Raw genomic sequence first — 15791 nt, forward strand, 5'->3', positions numbered from 1 at the left:
CACCCAGAAGTAACCACTATTCCAACTTCTATTACTGTCAATTAGTCTTGCCTGTTCCTGAACTCTGCATAAATGGAACTTCTGCCTGGTTTCTTTCATTCAACTTTTATGTCTGTGAAGTTTACCCGTGTTGCCACATGTATCCATAATTCATTCTTTTTAAGTTATTTTTCATTATATGAATATACCACAATTTGTTAATTCATCCTACCATCAATGTACAATTTGGGGCTATTATGAATAAAGCTGCTATGAATATTCTTACAATATCTTTCAGTGGGCATCTCTGCTGGGTACACACACCTACGAGGAATTTCTGGGGCAAAGAGTAGGCAAAGGTTTCGTTTCAGTAGATTGTTTTCCAGAGTGCTTGGAAACATTTCACCTCCACCCCCACTAGTTTTTGAACATATCACAAAGGAGCTTCTCCATTGGAGTATTCCCTATGGTCTTGCGGAAAAAGAGGAGCTCGATGCGTTCCGCAGTGATAAACCTCAAAGACGGGAGGAGCAGGAGCAATTTCCCAAACCTGAACAGGAGAGAGGACGCCATCAGTTTTACAACCAGCTTCTAAGCACTAGTCCTTGGAGCAGTGCCCTCCCAGGAAAGGCAAGGGAGGAAGCAGAGGAGAGATGAGGTCCCCAGAGCGGGTCAGGAGGAATTTCAAGGAAAAGGCACATTCAGGCTGGGCGTGGTGGCTCACGCCTGTAATCCCAGCACTTTGGGAGGCCAAGGCCAGCAGATCACAAGGTCAGGAGATCAAGACCATCCTGGCTAACACAGTGAAACCCATCTCTACTAAAAATACAAAAAGTTAGCCAGGCGTGGTGGCGGGCGCCTGTAGTCCCAGCTACTCGGGAGGCTGAGGCAGGAGAATGGCATGAACCCGGGAGGCGGAGCTTGCAGTGAGCCGAGATCGCACCACTGCACTCCAGCCTGGGCGACAGAGCGAGACTCCGTCTCAAAAGGAAAAAAAAAAAAGGAAGAACTATTTGCTAAGACAGGAGTCCACAACACAAAAGACAGATGGTGAAGCCCCAAGAGACAGATGGGGGAACCAAACCTTCCCTGGGTAGGTCTGATGGCCAGGGTCAATGCCCAGCCTCAAGGAGGCTACTCCACACTGGGCTGCCCCAAGCTCCCCTCACCAGGAGTTTCCGGGAAGCCTTCCCCACCACTCAGTGATCTGCTGAACTTGCTCTGCCAACCTAAGGCCTTCCTTTCTCTTGCTAGTGCCGAGTGAGCAGCACTGAGCAAGTCATATACCCCTCCCGTCTGCCTTTCCTGCTTCTGTTTTTCTGATCTAAAGAGTGGGAGGAAGAAGACATAACTATAAAGTCAGTCAGAGAATGTTTTTTCCAAACTGCAGGTATTGCCCCACTTAGTGGGTCTGAAATTAAATTCAGTGGGTCACAATCAGCCTTTTCTAAACAAATAAAAGAGAAATATCAGGTAAATTGTACAAGGTAAGGGTAGGAATAACTTTATGGAACTTCACTCTGGTGTCTGCATGCATATCAGGGGGCGATGGTAATTGTGTTTCTTCCTGGGCATTGCAGTTTTTAAAAACCGAAATAATATGCTGGATTAGAGAACCCCAAACCACTATCTTCACACTCAAATCTGCTTGTAGTAGGCAATGAACCACTATAGAAGGGGCATAGGAAATCTTAATCAGCATTATGAAACTTGACGCATAACCAATATGCCAGGACATCTCTGGGGGCTGGTTCCATCAGAAACTTGGCAGAGAAAGGCTGCTGGTTTCTGAATGTCTCTGATGCCCACTCTTCAGATGCTAAGTCAAGTCTTAGTAGTAGCAGCGTTCTCCCTATGCTCATAAGCAGCACAAATCTTCCTGTGCTGTGTGGCATATACTTTGTATACTGTGACTTTTCTTAAAAGGAAATTACCTCTTCTCCTTGTAATCATTTCTTGGATTAGAAATGATGCAAGGATGCCCACATTAGCTCACTTCTTCAGAAAGAAACTGCTGGGAGCCCCCAAAGAATGCAGATAACATGGCCTAAAATAGCCAGTAGATGCCTGAAGGCCAAGTGTTCCAACCTTGCTGAGGCTCCATGACAACTGCCCACACTAGGCCAAACAGCGTAGTCCCAGAGCACTGGCTCCTGCCCTACCCTCGCCCAGCCACACTCAGCCTGCAGCAACTCTCCTCCAAACCTAGCCAGGGCCATCCATGTGCTTGGCATCTCTACAGGATGCTCAGTGTACCTCCAAAACACCTTGTCATCTTCCCTCAAAACCGTCTTTCCTCCTGGCTTTCCCTTTTATTGTTTTAACAACGTCTTCTCCCAAAGAGCTCCTCTTCCCTCATTCCTTACCTTCACCCAAACACTGGGTCTGACCCATTCCAACTCCTAGAGTCTCCCTTCCGCTCCCCCGGCCATGCCCAAAGATCAGAACTCCATGGAACCACCTGGAAGGTGGCAGTAGCTGCCACCCCCTTCCCAGTAGTATCCTCTGTACCCATGGCCATGCCCGTCTGCGTGAGGTCTAGCCCTGTGTATGACACACTCCTGCTCGGAAACCTTCAGTAGCTGCTCTCTGCCTCCCAAGTCAGACATGGCCTTTGGCTGGCATTCAAAGTCCTGAACGGACTGGTCCTGGCGTACTTTTCTGGCTTATTCTCCCCATTTCTCACTGGCAGGAACCTGTTATACCTTCAAGGTGGGCTCCTGTCCTAACAACATATCATGCGTGCCCCTCTCTCCCTTTGCAAATGATGTTTTCTTTTACATTTCTTCTTCCTTTCAAGTCCAGCCCTGTCTCCCCAAAGTCCCTCCCAATTCTGCTTTACGCTTCCCATGCCAAAGGGTCTCTGTCTCCTGCAGATTCATGCAACCCTCAGTACCTGGCTAGGGCAGTTTGCATCTTCAGTGCGGTCACTGCTGGTTGTCTCCAGAAGGCAGTAGCTTTGTCTTATGTACATCTTGGTCCCCACCCCTGGGACCTGGTACTGTGCCTGGGACACAGTAGATGTTGGCTCTGTGCCGCTGAACTGAGACCCTTGTGCTGTCTAATCAGTGAGCCCTGGGAGGGCGTGGGAGAGGCGGGGAAAGGGTAGAGAGGGCAGGGACAGATGAGTGGGTGGACGCATGCTCAGGTCACCTCACGGGCTGGCTGGGGTGGTGGGCCTTGCTGTGCTGGCTCAGCATCACTTGGGACTGGTCCTGCAAGGCCTCTACGTGCTCAGGATCCTTCAGGCCCCGTGTCTCTGGGGAGAAGCAGCACCAGTGAGCTTAGCACAGGTTTACGGCTGTTATAAGGCTGGCCATGAAGTGGTGGCCCAGGGCTCTGGCTGCAGACATGGGTGTGGGGCCCTGTGGGGTGGGCTTTGCCAGGGCCAGGGGAGCCATGACGGGCTCTGGCGGGGGCTCAGGGTCTCCCAGGGGCTCCCAGCCTGCCCTGTCCCCTCACAGTCAACCAGGAGTGGCCCCAAGGAGAAGGGAGTCCAGCCTCACTCCTCTCCTCCTGCCCCCCAGGATAGAGGCCTACACACATCTGCACACATGTGGGTGGTGCAGGGAGAGTGAGAGGCACAGGGAAGTCACCAGAATTCCCATTCAAGGCTTAGACAGAGACTCAGCTACCTGGCTTGAAGAGGACCAGGGCCTTCATGCAGGCGAACTCCGTGGGGTCCACCGCCAACGCCCGGAACCGAGAGATAGTTTCCCGCAGGACACGCGTCTCCATGCTGGCCAGTGTGAGCCGGCCCTGGGCACCACCAGCAGCAGAGGCCTCAGGCGATGCCAGCAGAGGACAGCTGTCCAGAGGCAGAGACCACTGGATGGCCCCGAGGAGGAAAAGTTCACTCCACGCCTCTTCCAGCAGGATCACCTGTGCTCAGAAAGGGATGCCTGTTATGGCAGACACACAGCTTCTCTGGCTCAGTCTGGAGGCTCTGCCACCCTCTCAGGTACCCAAGGAATAGAAGTGCTGTCCTGGGCCTCGAGAATGCTCTCCTGACATCAGCCAGGGGCCCAGAGCTCTGGGATTTGGCACCATCTGGCTCAGCTGCCTACCATCCGAGACACTGTCTGGGTTCCATCCAGCGCTGCAGCTGGGACATTTAGGAATGTCCAGAGTCATTTCAAGTTGGGCAGCCTCAGAGACTTGCCTCAAGAGTGTCCTAAGTTGGGTGTATTCAAGAGGCGTGGCCTGACTCTTCCGAGCTGCTCCACCCCAGCACACAGACTGGCTGAGGGCCTCAGATCCTCCTCGTGCCTCTCCTCCTCGTTTTCCCGAAAGATCTGCTTGCCCTTTAGAAGCTGAGAGGGATGGCCCAGAGCCAGAGAGACTGGACTAAAATGCAAGCCCTGAGATCGTAGGCACTTGTGCTCCAAGGGGGCCTAGAGTCAGCCACTCAGGCTGTTCAGGGTGTGTAGGTCACTTGTCACCCACGGAATGTTTGCAGGGCCTGAGGGTCTTCCAGAACTTAAGAAGACCCTGGGCCCTGTGGGTCCCTGGCCACCATCATCTCCTAGGGGTGCACCCTGACCATCATCCCTACGCCGGAGACGCATGCAACCCCACTGTCACCATCCCTGAGATGCACCCCGGCCACTGCTGGCTCAGAGGTGTGTGTGTCCCCAGCCATCACCATCCAAGCTGTGTGCACCTCCATTCATACTGGCATGGGGATGTGTGTGCCCTGTCTGGGTGACTCGAGTGGGCCACCTGACCCTAGCCCAGCCTAGCTCCCCAGCAGGCAGGCCGGTCGGTACCTGATCCCGGAAGGGCAGGCTGGAGAACACAGGCAGGTTCTTGGCCCACTTGACGGCCATGAAGAGCAGGCGAGCTGAGGTTTCATGGATGCTGTCCAGACCGCAAGGGGAGGAAGAGGAGTATGGAGAGGAGGGTAACTCGGGGTCATTGCTGGTGACATCAATATTCTCATCAGCTGTTGGAGGAGGAGGTTGTGATCTTAGCATCTGCTTCTCAGGAGGTGGCAGGGAGTGCTTGGGGCCCGGGGAAGTGAGGATCAAGGCAGGCGCTGCAGCCCCACTGTGACCCAGGTAGCCAAGCCTGCTGTGCTCTCAGCCGCTCTCCCACTTACCATCCTCTGGCTCCAGCTTAGCACAGGTTTCGGCTGTTATAAGGCTGGCCATGAAGTGGTGGCCCAGGGCTCTGGCTGCAGACATGGGCGTGGGGCCCCGTGGGCTGGGCCCTGCCGGGGTCGGGGGAGCCACCAGGGGCTCCTGCCGGGGCTCAGTGTTGGACTCCATGCTGTCCAGGCGGACCTGGGCTGTGCTTCGGGGCTGGCGCTCGTTCTGCACGGCTGGGGAGGCAGGAAGGGTCAGAACGACATGCCAGCCAGTCCCGCTGCCCATCTCTTGTCACGTCCCCCGGGGCCAGCGCCCTGCCTCACCGTCCTGGTTCATGCCCGCCTGTAGGCACTTCTTCAGCCGGCAGGCCTGGCACTGGTTGCGATGGGCCTTGTCCACGGGGCACATCCCTGCCCCCACCTGGCACCTGCAGGCGAAGACGAGACCCCGGGGGTCAGTGTCCCTCCCAGGTCCTGAACCATGGGTTTGGACATTTTTGCCCAAGCCCCTCCTCCCCTGAACGCTCCCTCACCCCTCCAGAACCCCTCAGGGGCAGGAGCCCAGCAGGGCCCACCGCCCTCACCTGTAGATGAGCCTCCGCCGCACGCTCCTTTTGAAGAAGCCACTGCAGCCGTTGCAGGCATAGATGCCGTAGTGCTTCCCGCTGCTGCTGTCTCCGCACACGCGGCACTGGAGCGAGGGGCTCACGCCTGAGGGGCAGGGGGCAGGGCTGGGCGGGGGCAGGGCCGCACGCTCCCCTCCGTCCCTCAGGTCCTTTTCCCAGTCCTCAAGCCCCGTCCACCCGCATTTAAACGAACCCACGCGTGACTCTTCCATCCGGAGAAGTGTCTCCCTCACTGTGCATGCACACCCCAGCCCCCAGCCCCATTCCCTGCCCTCTCTCCTCCCTCAGTGGAATTTTCAGCAAGAGTCCAAGCCCTGGCTCCACTTCCCCAGCTCCCATCCCTTCTCTGTGGGTGGCTTCAGGCTCCGTCCTCCCACAGAAACATTCTTGTCAACACCACTAGGGACCTCTGGGCTGTTAAGCCCTAAGGGCGCTTCTCTGTTCTTTCCTTCCCCATGGGCTGGGCTGTCCTGTCCTGGCTCTGCAGCCTGCCCACCCCTAACCCCCGTCCCCTCCCCACTGTGTTTCTAGGATTCTGGGTTTGCCCGCAGGCTACCCCACCCTTGCTCACAGCCGGTGGGGCTGGGTCTGAGTTGCTCTGGCTCCTTCCATGGTTCCTGGGAACCTCTGGCCCTCATCCTGCTCCCCAAGGGCCCAGACCTGACCCTACCTCCAGGAAAAGCCGTACCTGTTGGATCCTCCCCCAGGCCCCACCTGCCTGGAGACTCCTTCCTGGAGGCAGCCCCAGCTGCAGGCGCAACTGCAGCCACGGTGGAGCTCATGGGAGCTGTTACTCTGGTCTTGGTGGGTTCCAGGGCAGCCTCTGCCTGCCTGTGGGAGGCCTGGGTTGCTGAGCTGGGCCCAGCCTCTACCTCAGTCCATGAACCTCTGTCTCTCTGCCCCCATCTCTCTTCTCTCTCTGCTCCCACCTCTCTGTGGCAGCCCCCTCTCCCTTTGTCTCTCTCCCTGTCTCTGTCTCTCTCTGCGTCTCCACCTCTCTGTCTTCCTGCCTGAACTCTGTCTGAACTCAGGAGCTGCCCCAAGGTTCCGAAGCCCCTCACAGCAGAGGCTCTGGCTTGAGGAGATTTCTCCCGGGGCAGCCGCTGGATGCAGTTTATGATCCTCTTAATCTTTACTGTCTCCACAGGGGATCAGTCGGCCACACCTGCAGCATTACCAAGGTGCCCTGGAGCCGCTCAGTCCTGCTACCCCATGCTGGTTCCTGGGCTGCCCAACATCCCCTGGGGCCCTCCTGCCCTGTGTGCTCAGACGTTCACCATTCCATGCCACATCTTTTTTTTTTTTTTTTGAGACGGAGTCTCTCTCTGTCGCCCAGGCTGGAGTGCAGGGGCGGGATCTCAGCTCACTGCAAGCTCCGCCTCCCGGGTTTACGCCATTCTCCTGCCTCAGCCTCCCGAGTAGCTGGGACTACAGGCGCCGGCCACCTCGCCCGGCTAGTTTTTTGTATTTTTTTTTTTTAGTGGAGACGGGGTTTCACCGTGTTAGCCAGGATGGTCTCTATCTCCTGACCTCGTGATCCGCCCGTCTCGGCCTCCCAAAGTGCTGGGATTACAGGCTTGAGCCACCGCGCCCGGCCCCATGCCACATCTTGAAGAGATGTATGGACTCCACTTCTCTCAAGGACTTTAAATCTTTTTTTTTTTTTTTTTAATACAGAGTCTCGCTGTGCCGCCCAGGTTGGAGTGCAGTAGCGTGGTCTCGGCTCACTGCAAACTCTGCCTCCCGAGTTCAAGCGATTCTCCTGCCTCAGCCTCCCGGGTAGGTGGGATTATAGGCGCCTGCCACCAGGTTTGGCTAAGTTTTTTGTATTTTTAGTAGAGATGGGGTTTTGTCATGTTGGCCAGGCTGGTCTGGAACTCATGACCTCAAGTGATCTGCCTGCCTTAGCCTCCCAAAGTGCTGGGATTACAGGTGTGAGCTACTGCGCCTGGCTGGACTTTAAATTCTTTTGAGCTGCTTGGCACACGTCCGAAGGCAAGTGTGTGGCCAGTGTGTGTGTGCCTGTGCCTGTGCGGGTCCTGCCTAAGACACTCCCCTTGGGTCCTAGGTAGCTCTGGCTCTGCCCCCTGAGTTTCTCACTCCAATCCCTTGGAAAGAGACTGCTCCAGGCTCACAATTTGAGGATCCGGCCCCCACCAGAAGGCTAGCAGTCCCCAGACGCCTGGCACAGAGGATGCTCCCAGAACTGTCCCCCGAAGGGTCTGAGGCTGGCCTGGAGGAAAGAGGCCCGGAGCTCCATCTGGGGGATCTTCTTCAGGCCTGTGAGGGAGCAGAAGAGGAGCTGGCAGGCTCTTTCCTCACCCACCTGGAGAGTCAGGCCTGCAGGACAAGAGCCGGTGAGGACATAGCCACCTCAAGCCTGGCCACGGGCTCTCAGGAGGCCGCCCCTTACCCTCGAACTCGGCCTCACAGTTCCGCCGGCCTCTCGCCACGCCAGCCCCTGCACTGCCCCCAGGCCCAGCCTTCCCAGCTCAGGCCCAGCGATGCCTCTGCTCCTGTGGGAAGGAGAGGGAAGGAGGAACCTATCTGACATCCTTGTCTTATAGCAAGCCCCGGGACCCCGCAGGGAGTGTGGAGAGAGCAGAGGCAGGCCCAGGTTCAAGTCCCTTCTCCATCACCAGCCAGTCTTGTGTCCCTGAGAAAGTGACTCAACCTGTCCAAACTTCAGTTCCTCACCTGTAAAACAGGATGAGGAAAGCACCTGTCCTGTGGGTATAGTTGGGGAACTAAGACAGTGGTTCAGGAAACATGTTTCAGCGCCTGGTGCTCAGTGAGAACCTAATAAATGGTGCGTGCAGTTGATATTGTTATTATTCTTGGATTTATTGAGAAGATCACACTCAGCAGCCTTTTCTTGCCTGCTCCTCCGCCCCCAGCCCACTTGCCAGCCCCCTCTCTGCCCGGGACAGAGCTGAAAGCCCATGTTGTCCTGGAAGGGACCACTTGTCCCCAGCAGACCAGAGCTCACCTCTGGGTGAGCTGGGGTGGGGTTGGTCCAGCCTTAGACCCCAAGGGGAAGCAGGCAGAGCATGAAGCTTCTAGAAGGATCACGGAGTTAAGGGGACAGGGGGTGGGGCCTAGCCCTTATGTAAGTGGGGTTAACCCTCCCTGTGACAGAGAAGCACAATTGGGGATTTGGGAAGTCAGCTCGAGGGGCTTTGCAGGGTAATCCGCTTTCTGGGGCCTCAGAAGATCGAGGCCACCGGGCTGGGTGCTCTCACCTGTCCTCCTCTCCTCCGTCCTCACCCCTCCCTGCCTCCTCTGCCAAAAAGCCCCTCAGGACAAGGTCTCCAGCTCCACCTAAGACCGAAGCTGAGGGCATCCTCCATGAACTTGACTGGCCACTGCCTTCTTCCCGAAGCCGCTCTTTCCCATCTCTTCTGGAACACGGGTCTTTGTCTTGAACTTGTCATCGCCTCCATGTACCCAGAGGCTGGTCCCAGCAGCCCTTCCCGCTCTCTCCTCGGGCAGTCTCACACACACTCACAGCTTCCACGGCCACTTCACATCAGTTCCACTGTGGAGTCCAGCTCCACGTGCCCCAGACCAACCCACCCCCCAATTTATCTGCACAGAGGTAGCAACCCCAGGATTGGGGAGCCGCCTGGAGCAAATGCATGCAGGTTTGAAAATGCCCAAGGCTCAGCTCAAGGGCCTAAGACTGGTGGCTGCAACCAAGGACAAGCTGATGACAGAGGCGCATCAGAGATGAGACGGAAACTCAGGACAGCACTGCGCTGTCGCGGGAGCCAGGGACAGGGAGGAAGCACCAACGGTGGCGTCACCACGCAAGTGTTCTGTGTCATGCAGAAAGCAAGCATGCTGAGTTATTACACAGATCCTTCAAACCTCACAGCAGGCCTGTAAAGGAGCTGTCCTTACTAGCCTCAACTCATGGGTGAGGAAAAACAGAGTCAGAGAGGTTAAGTAATTTGCTTCAGGCCACACAGCTAGTGAGTGGTGGAGGAGGCTGGGGATGCACATGAGGATTTCAGACTGGGCCTGGCACTGCACTGGGCTTTGCCCCAGGACACCCTCCCAGGAGGGGCAGCCGCCTCCTTGAGTTTCAGCAGCAGGAGGAGCTGGTGCCCCGGGAGGGAACATGATTCAGGAGACCTGGTGGTGGGGAGGGAGCGTGGCTATGAGGGAAGGAGACGGGGCTGAGGGGTGGCAGGGAGGGTAACATTAAGGAAAGATTTTTTTTCTCTCATGAATTGAGATATTTAAAGAAAAATATTTCAGGAATGCGGTTCCTTTTAAAATGAGAGCTACAGAGGAGAAAGAGCCAGGAAGAGAGGTGGAGGTGGGTGTACCTCGAACCCTGCCCCATCCCCAGCTTCTCTAGAGAGACACCTGCAGGCTGGAGGGGGCAGCAGCCGGCAGGAGAGGAGGGGCTGCTCCGGCCTGCAGAGAGCCAGGGCTTAAGGGCAGGCTGGGGCCAGCACCCCTCCTCTCAGAGCCTGGCTGTGTGGGCTTGGGGAAGTTATTCTGCCTCTCAGTTTCATGCGCTCTGGAATGGGTAGGATGGTGTCCCGTTGGGTGGTTGTGGTGGGATTGAAGGAGGTGAACTGAAGGGGAAAGGGCAGACGGAAGGGAAGAGGCGGGGGCAGGGCTGTTGGAGGAGAGCGCTTCCTTCTCTCAGGGGCAGCAGGTACAGGGGAGGCCGCTGAGCTGGGCTGGCTTTGCCCCTCCTGCTCCATCTGCCCAGACCCTTCCCATCCCTGTAGGCCAGTCCAGGGCTCACCTCCTCCAGGCTGCCTGCCCTGACTCCTCAGGCCGCCTGTGCTCTCTGAGGGAGAGCTTGTTCGGGTGCAGATCTTGTCCTTATGTTGAACCTCACTCCAGGTCAACTTTCTCTCCTCCATCCAGATGGAAGATTCCAGGAAACAGGCTTAGAGTTTCAGGTTAGCTGGGGATGAGGATCCCAAGGCACTTAATGGACAGAGAATCTGTTTTCAAACTTGTCTGTATTTCCCTATATTCTATAGTGGATATGTATTACCTAAAAAGGCAAAAACAAAACAAGCAAAGCCACACAATAAACCTAATCTCATCTAAATGAAAGCCCCCTACAGTGTTGGACCTGCCCATTTTTACGCTGTTTAATTTGACTGTATTCTGTCACTCCATCACGGGGATGCCAGCCGAAATCCTCTCTGAGGCGGGCCCTGGGTTCTTTGGCAGGTCAGGCCAGCCAGAGCCGTGCCCTGTGCACTGTGCTGGGAGAGAGGAAGCCAAAGCCCAGCAGGGCCTGGGGGCTGGGGGGGTCTCCCCGATCTGTGATCACCAGCTGCTGGGGCAGACGCCAAAGGATTACTCAGCCCAAAGCCCTGAATCTGCTGACGAAGCTGCCAGAGGCCACCTTATCACTAATACAATTATTCCCCCAGGGGACAGGTCAGCAACTTCTTCTGACTCCCAGGATGCCTGGGCCGGGTGGGGGTGGAGTGAGAAGGCGTGACAGAGGCAGCAGGACGGACCTCTCTCTGCACGCTCAGGGCCCTGGCAAGGAATCCTCTGTCCTAGCCTCTCTAGGGGGAGCGGCTCTTCTGGCTTCTTGTCTGGGGCAAGCAGCCACAATACTGGGTCCCGGGAACAAATCTTCCAGGATTTCTTTTTTCTTTATTTTCTTTATTTATTTTTTTGAGACGGAGTCTTTCTCTGTCGCCCAGGCTGGAATACAGCGGTGTGATCTTGGCTTACCGCAACCTCTGCCTCCTGGGTTCAAGCAATTCTCCTGCCTCAGCGTTCTGAGTAGCTGGGATTACAGGCGCCCGCCATTATGCCGGGCTAATTTTTGTGTTTTTAGTAGAGACGGGGTTTCACCATGTTGGTCAGGCTGGTCTCGAACTTCTGACCTCAGGTGATCCACCCGCCTCCACCTCCCAAAATGCTGGGATTACAGGCATGAGCCACTGTACCCAGCCCTAGGATTTATTTTCCTTCCTTCCTTGCTGCCTGCCTGCCTGTCTGCCTCCCTCCCTTCTTTCTTTCTCTCGTTCTTTCTCTCTCTCTCTTTTTGAGACAGAGTCTTGCTCTGTCACATAAACTGGAGTTCAGTGGCGAGATCACAGCTCACTGCAGCCTCAATCTCCTGGGCTCAAGCGATCCTCTCACCTCAGCCTTCCGCGTAGCCAGGACTACAGGTGAACACCACCATGCCTGACTTTTTAGTTTTTCTTAGGGATGGGGTCTCCCTATCTTGCCCAGGCTGGTCTCGAACTCCTGGGCTCAAGTGATCCTCCTGCCTCAGCTTCCCAAAGTGCTGTCACCATGCCTGGCCCAGGATTTGTTTCTTAAACAGTCACCCAGTCCCACAAATTCCTGCCTACCTCCCGAATTCCTGCCCCCCACACCCAAGTGTCTTCACCTTCTTTGAAGCATAGCTAGTGGTGAGCGCACAGGCCCTGGAGCTGAGGTCTCAGCCATCCACTCCAGGAAACTATCCCTTGGAAAATTTCACAAAGATTTAATTATATGGATATGCCCTGCAGCAATTTTGTAGACAACTGGCTCAATAAGTTATGCTCCCTCCGTACAGTGGAATCCCATGTAGCCATTGCAGCTGGTGGTGTTCCTATATTCATTTATGTGGAAATATGCCCACTATGTCTCAACTTCAAAGCCACTTACAAAACAGACGTGGATAGTCTGATTTCATGTGGCCCAGGGGAATTTCTGGCTGAAGATCATGGGATGCTTTTCTCCTTGGCAGGAACTAAATGCATCAATGGTTTCTCTTTCTAGAGCAGCGAGTGGAAGGTGCAGGGCTCCGGGAGGCAGACACCAGCGGGAATGTTTCTTAATAAAGCCTCTTTCTTTTCTTTTCAAGATAACATTTAGAAATGTTCCGATATTCCCCTGCACAGTTTTCCCAGCCGTTAGGCCAGTAAAGTCTTTTTCCCCTTGAAGTCTTCTAAAGGCCTAAGCAGAGCTGGCGGGGGCCCTGCCCTGTCCTGGGACAGGCAGACAAAAAGCAGCCTGTCTGGAACATGCACCATCTGTTGCACCACCCTGGGTCACCTCTTCCTCCTTTGTACCTGAGATGACTGACAGGGACGACCTCCAGGTTAGCTTGGCCTGGCTCTCAGGCACCATGCGAGGTGGGCGTCTCAGTTCTGTAGCAGAGCTGTCACCAGACGCCACCACAGACATTCTCCCCACAGGCAAATATTTCTATTTCATTTGAATGTTTAATAAAACACATGTATTACAGCTCTAACCTGGATAAAATAAAGTTCTTTGTATTTTAAAAAAGGAGAATGGCTAATTTGAAATCAATATTACCTATAATAATAACGATAGGAAACATTTATAAAGAAATTCAGTCTTTATGTGTGAAAATGAAAAGCTCCCTATGCTTTCATTTTCTCTCCCTCTTCACCCAAGAAGAGGACTTGAATCTCTAGCGGCTGCTCTGGCCTGAGCCTTGGCTGCTCAGAACAGCTGCAGCCCCCATTGCAGAGGCCGCCTGTCCACCTGCTGCACCAGGTGTAAACCCTTTAGTTGCTGGGCCATGGGCAGATCTGGAGACCCCGGGAAGGGCCGGAACACCGGGGGCAGGCTGGGGCGGGCAGCTATTTGAAAACGAGTACAGAACTATTTTTAAAAGTTTAACAACAGGCACAACCACACCCGGGTACACGAGCTGACTGACCAGTTAATTTATGCTGGTGGTGAGGACACCATGGAGGAACAACAGCAGGCTGGGCTGTGTCCAAAAAGTTATCGGGCTCTCAGGCTCAGAGTATGCACTCTTTTTTTCTTTTCTTTTCTTTTCTTTTTTTTTTTTTTTTGAGACAGGGTTTCAGTCTGTCACCCAGGCTGGAGTGCAGTGTGGCAAGATCATGGCTCACTGCAGCCTCGACTTTCCGGGCCCAAGCAATCCTCCTGCCTCAGCCTCCTGAGTAGCTGGGACCATAGGCGTGCGCCACCACACCTGGCTAATTTTTAATTTTTTTGTAGAGATGGGGTCTACCCTATGTTGCTCAGGTTGGTCTCAAACTCCTGGGCTCCAGTGATCTTCCTGCCTTGGCCTCCAAAGTGCTTGGATTACAGGGTATAAGTCACTGTGCTTGGCCTATAATTATAATCAAGATAAAATAAAGCTTTTTTGTCTTTTTAAAAGAGACTGGTTAGTTTGACAAAAATACGAGCTGTAATAATAATGGAAAATATTTATTAAGAAATTTTATGTGCCAGACACAGTTCTAAGCGTTTATGTGTGTAAACGCATTTAATTCTCACGACAACACAATCAGATAGGCATTATCATTGTTATCCTTGTCTTATAGATGAAACTGACATTATAGAGAAGTGTAGTAATTCGTCCAACATCGCACAGCTAGTAAGTGACACAGCTGGGATTCCAACCCAGGCAGATGAGCTGGTTATGTTATGAGAATTTATCTGCTCAAGTGAAAGGAAGAAAAAATGGGTTATCATTTTAAAAACACCAAAACTTTCAAGCATTTAATAAAGAAAATCTTTTCCATACATATCTTGCCTCTCTAGGTGGGCTTAAGGAGAAAGTATATATTTTAGATTGTGGAAAGTCACTTTTGAATGGGCATTTCTATTTCCAACTTTTCTACCAGATGCAGATTCTTTTTTTTTTTTTTCTCTTGAGACGGAGTCTCGCTGTGTCGCCCAGGCTGGAGTGCAGTGGCTGGATCTCAGCTCACTGCAAGCTCCGCCTCCCGGGTTCACGCCATTCTCCTGCCTCAGCCTCCCAAGTAGCTGGGACTACAGGCACCTGCCACCATGCCTGGCTAATTTTTTGTATTTTTAGTAGAGACGGGGTTTCACTGTGTTAGCCAGGATGGTCTCGATCTCCTGACCTCGGGACCCGCCCGCCTAGCCTCCCAAAGTGCTGGGATTACAGGCATAAGCCACCACGCCTGGTCCCAGATGCAGATTCTTAAACTCAAACTATAATAAAATTTACAGAGAAAAGCCAAAGGGTTTCTCTGTAGGAGCCTTTCTCGTTGTCTATGTTCGCTTTTAAAGGCACAGCTCTGGGACTGCACGGGTGTGATGGGGGAGTTCCTGTGGCGGGTGTGTGCATGTGTGTACACACGAATGCATATGTCAGGGTAAGAACCTGTCGCATAACCATGGAGGGAGACCTGAGATGACTGGCTTGGCACAGAGATGTTGCTTGGCCTGTGTTGTGTCTTTTGTGCTTTATTCTTGAGGTCTCAGACAACATCATGACAGCTGCAAGGATTTATAGAAATTTCCCCAATCCAACTGTTTAGATGAGCAGTGTTCCACTGTAACATTTGTTGTATTTTCCTTTGTGACTTTTGATACTGAAGTAAGCTATATTTTACCTATAATTAAGTAATCAATTAATTACCTATATTAATTAAGTAATGCTAAATTGAGGTACCACATATCCAGTGTCCCTCCACAGAGACGAAGGATATGTTCTTTAGGAGGACTTTTAGCAAATGCATATGCTCAAAGCAATTCTCCCTAAGATGTGGCACAGGGGTCCCAGGTGGACCAGCCGCTGCTCCTCCTTCCAGCCTGGGCTGCACCCCGACCCCTGCCCTGTGCTCTACCCACGGTTTCCTGGACCTCTGAAAGCAGCACACTCCTTCCTAGTGGCCTCCAAAGGGCTTTGGAAGGCCTGCCCGGAATTGAATTTCTTATATAAACCCTGTATCATGGTATGCCAAGATGTTGCTTTCAGTCACCAGGCATTGGAAATAGCTAAATAGATTTTTAATCAATAAATTATGACACATTTTCAGAATGGCTTTTTTTTCTGCCATTGAAAGGGACTGTATGAAAAAATGTTATGATGAAAGAGTAAGGTACAAATTACTACAAACATGATGGTATTTGTATGCAAAAACAAAAATAGCTCTAAGTCAGAGGCATTGTGAAAAATATTAAGTTCAATATATTAAAATTAGTATTGAATTACATTTAATATATTAAATATATTAATACCAATATATTATATTTAATATATATTAAATATAAAATACATTAAATGTACGAATCTCGGCTCACTGCAACCTCTGCTTCCTGGGTTCAAGCAGTTCTCCTGCCTCAGCCTCCCG

General features: G+C 53.1%; 1 protein-coding gene across 1 annotated transcript; it reads right to left on the bottom strand.

Annotated features, from left to right (window-relative positions):
* Positions 1-209: 209 nt before the first annotated feature.
* Positions 210-6908, bottom strand: NR2E3 (nuclear receptor subfamily 2 group E member 3). The gene is made up of 9 exons (XM_033190868.1): positions 6904-6908; positions 6383-6525; positions 5653-5779; positions 5393-5496; positions 5081-5302; positions 4749-4924; positions 3615-3861; positions 3133-3238; positions 210-529 (listed from the first exon to the last, which is right to left on the bottom strand). Exons 1-9 carry the CDS (start codon positions 6906-6908, stop codon positions 397-399), a joined length of 1263 nt encoding a protein of 420 aa, XP_033046759.1. The 3' UTR covers positions 210-396.
* Between the last annotated feature and the right edge of the window lie 8883 nt (positions 6909-15791).

The sequence above is a fragment of the Trachypithecus francoisi genome, unplaced genomic scaffold (genome assembly GCF_009764315.1).
Source record: "Trachypithecus francoisi isolate TF-2019V2 unplaced genomic scaffold, Tfra_2.0 Lachesis_group3, whole genome shotgun sequence".
Classification (NCBI taxonomy): Eukaryota; Metazoa; Chordata; class Mammalia; order Primates; family Cercopithecidae; genus Trachypithecus; species Trachypithecus francoisi.

What these genes read in the sequence shown, in the direction of transcription:
- NR2E3 (XM_033190868.1), bottom strand. An exon ending in CCTGGGGGAGGATCCAACAG is followed by an intron (nt 5,780 to 6,382) that starts GTACGGCTTTTC and finishes CCTGCCCCTCAG; the next exon opens with GCGTGAGCCCCTCGCTCCAG. An exon ending in CCTGGTCCTCTTCAAGCCAG is followed by an intron (nt 3,239 to 3,614) that starts GTAGCTGAGTCT and finishes GCTTCTCCCCAG; the next exon opens with AGACACGGGGCCTGAAGGAT.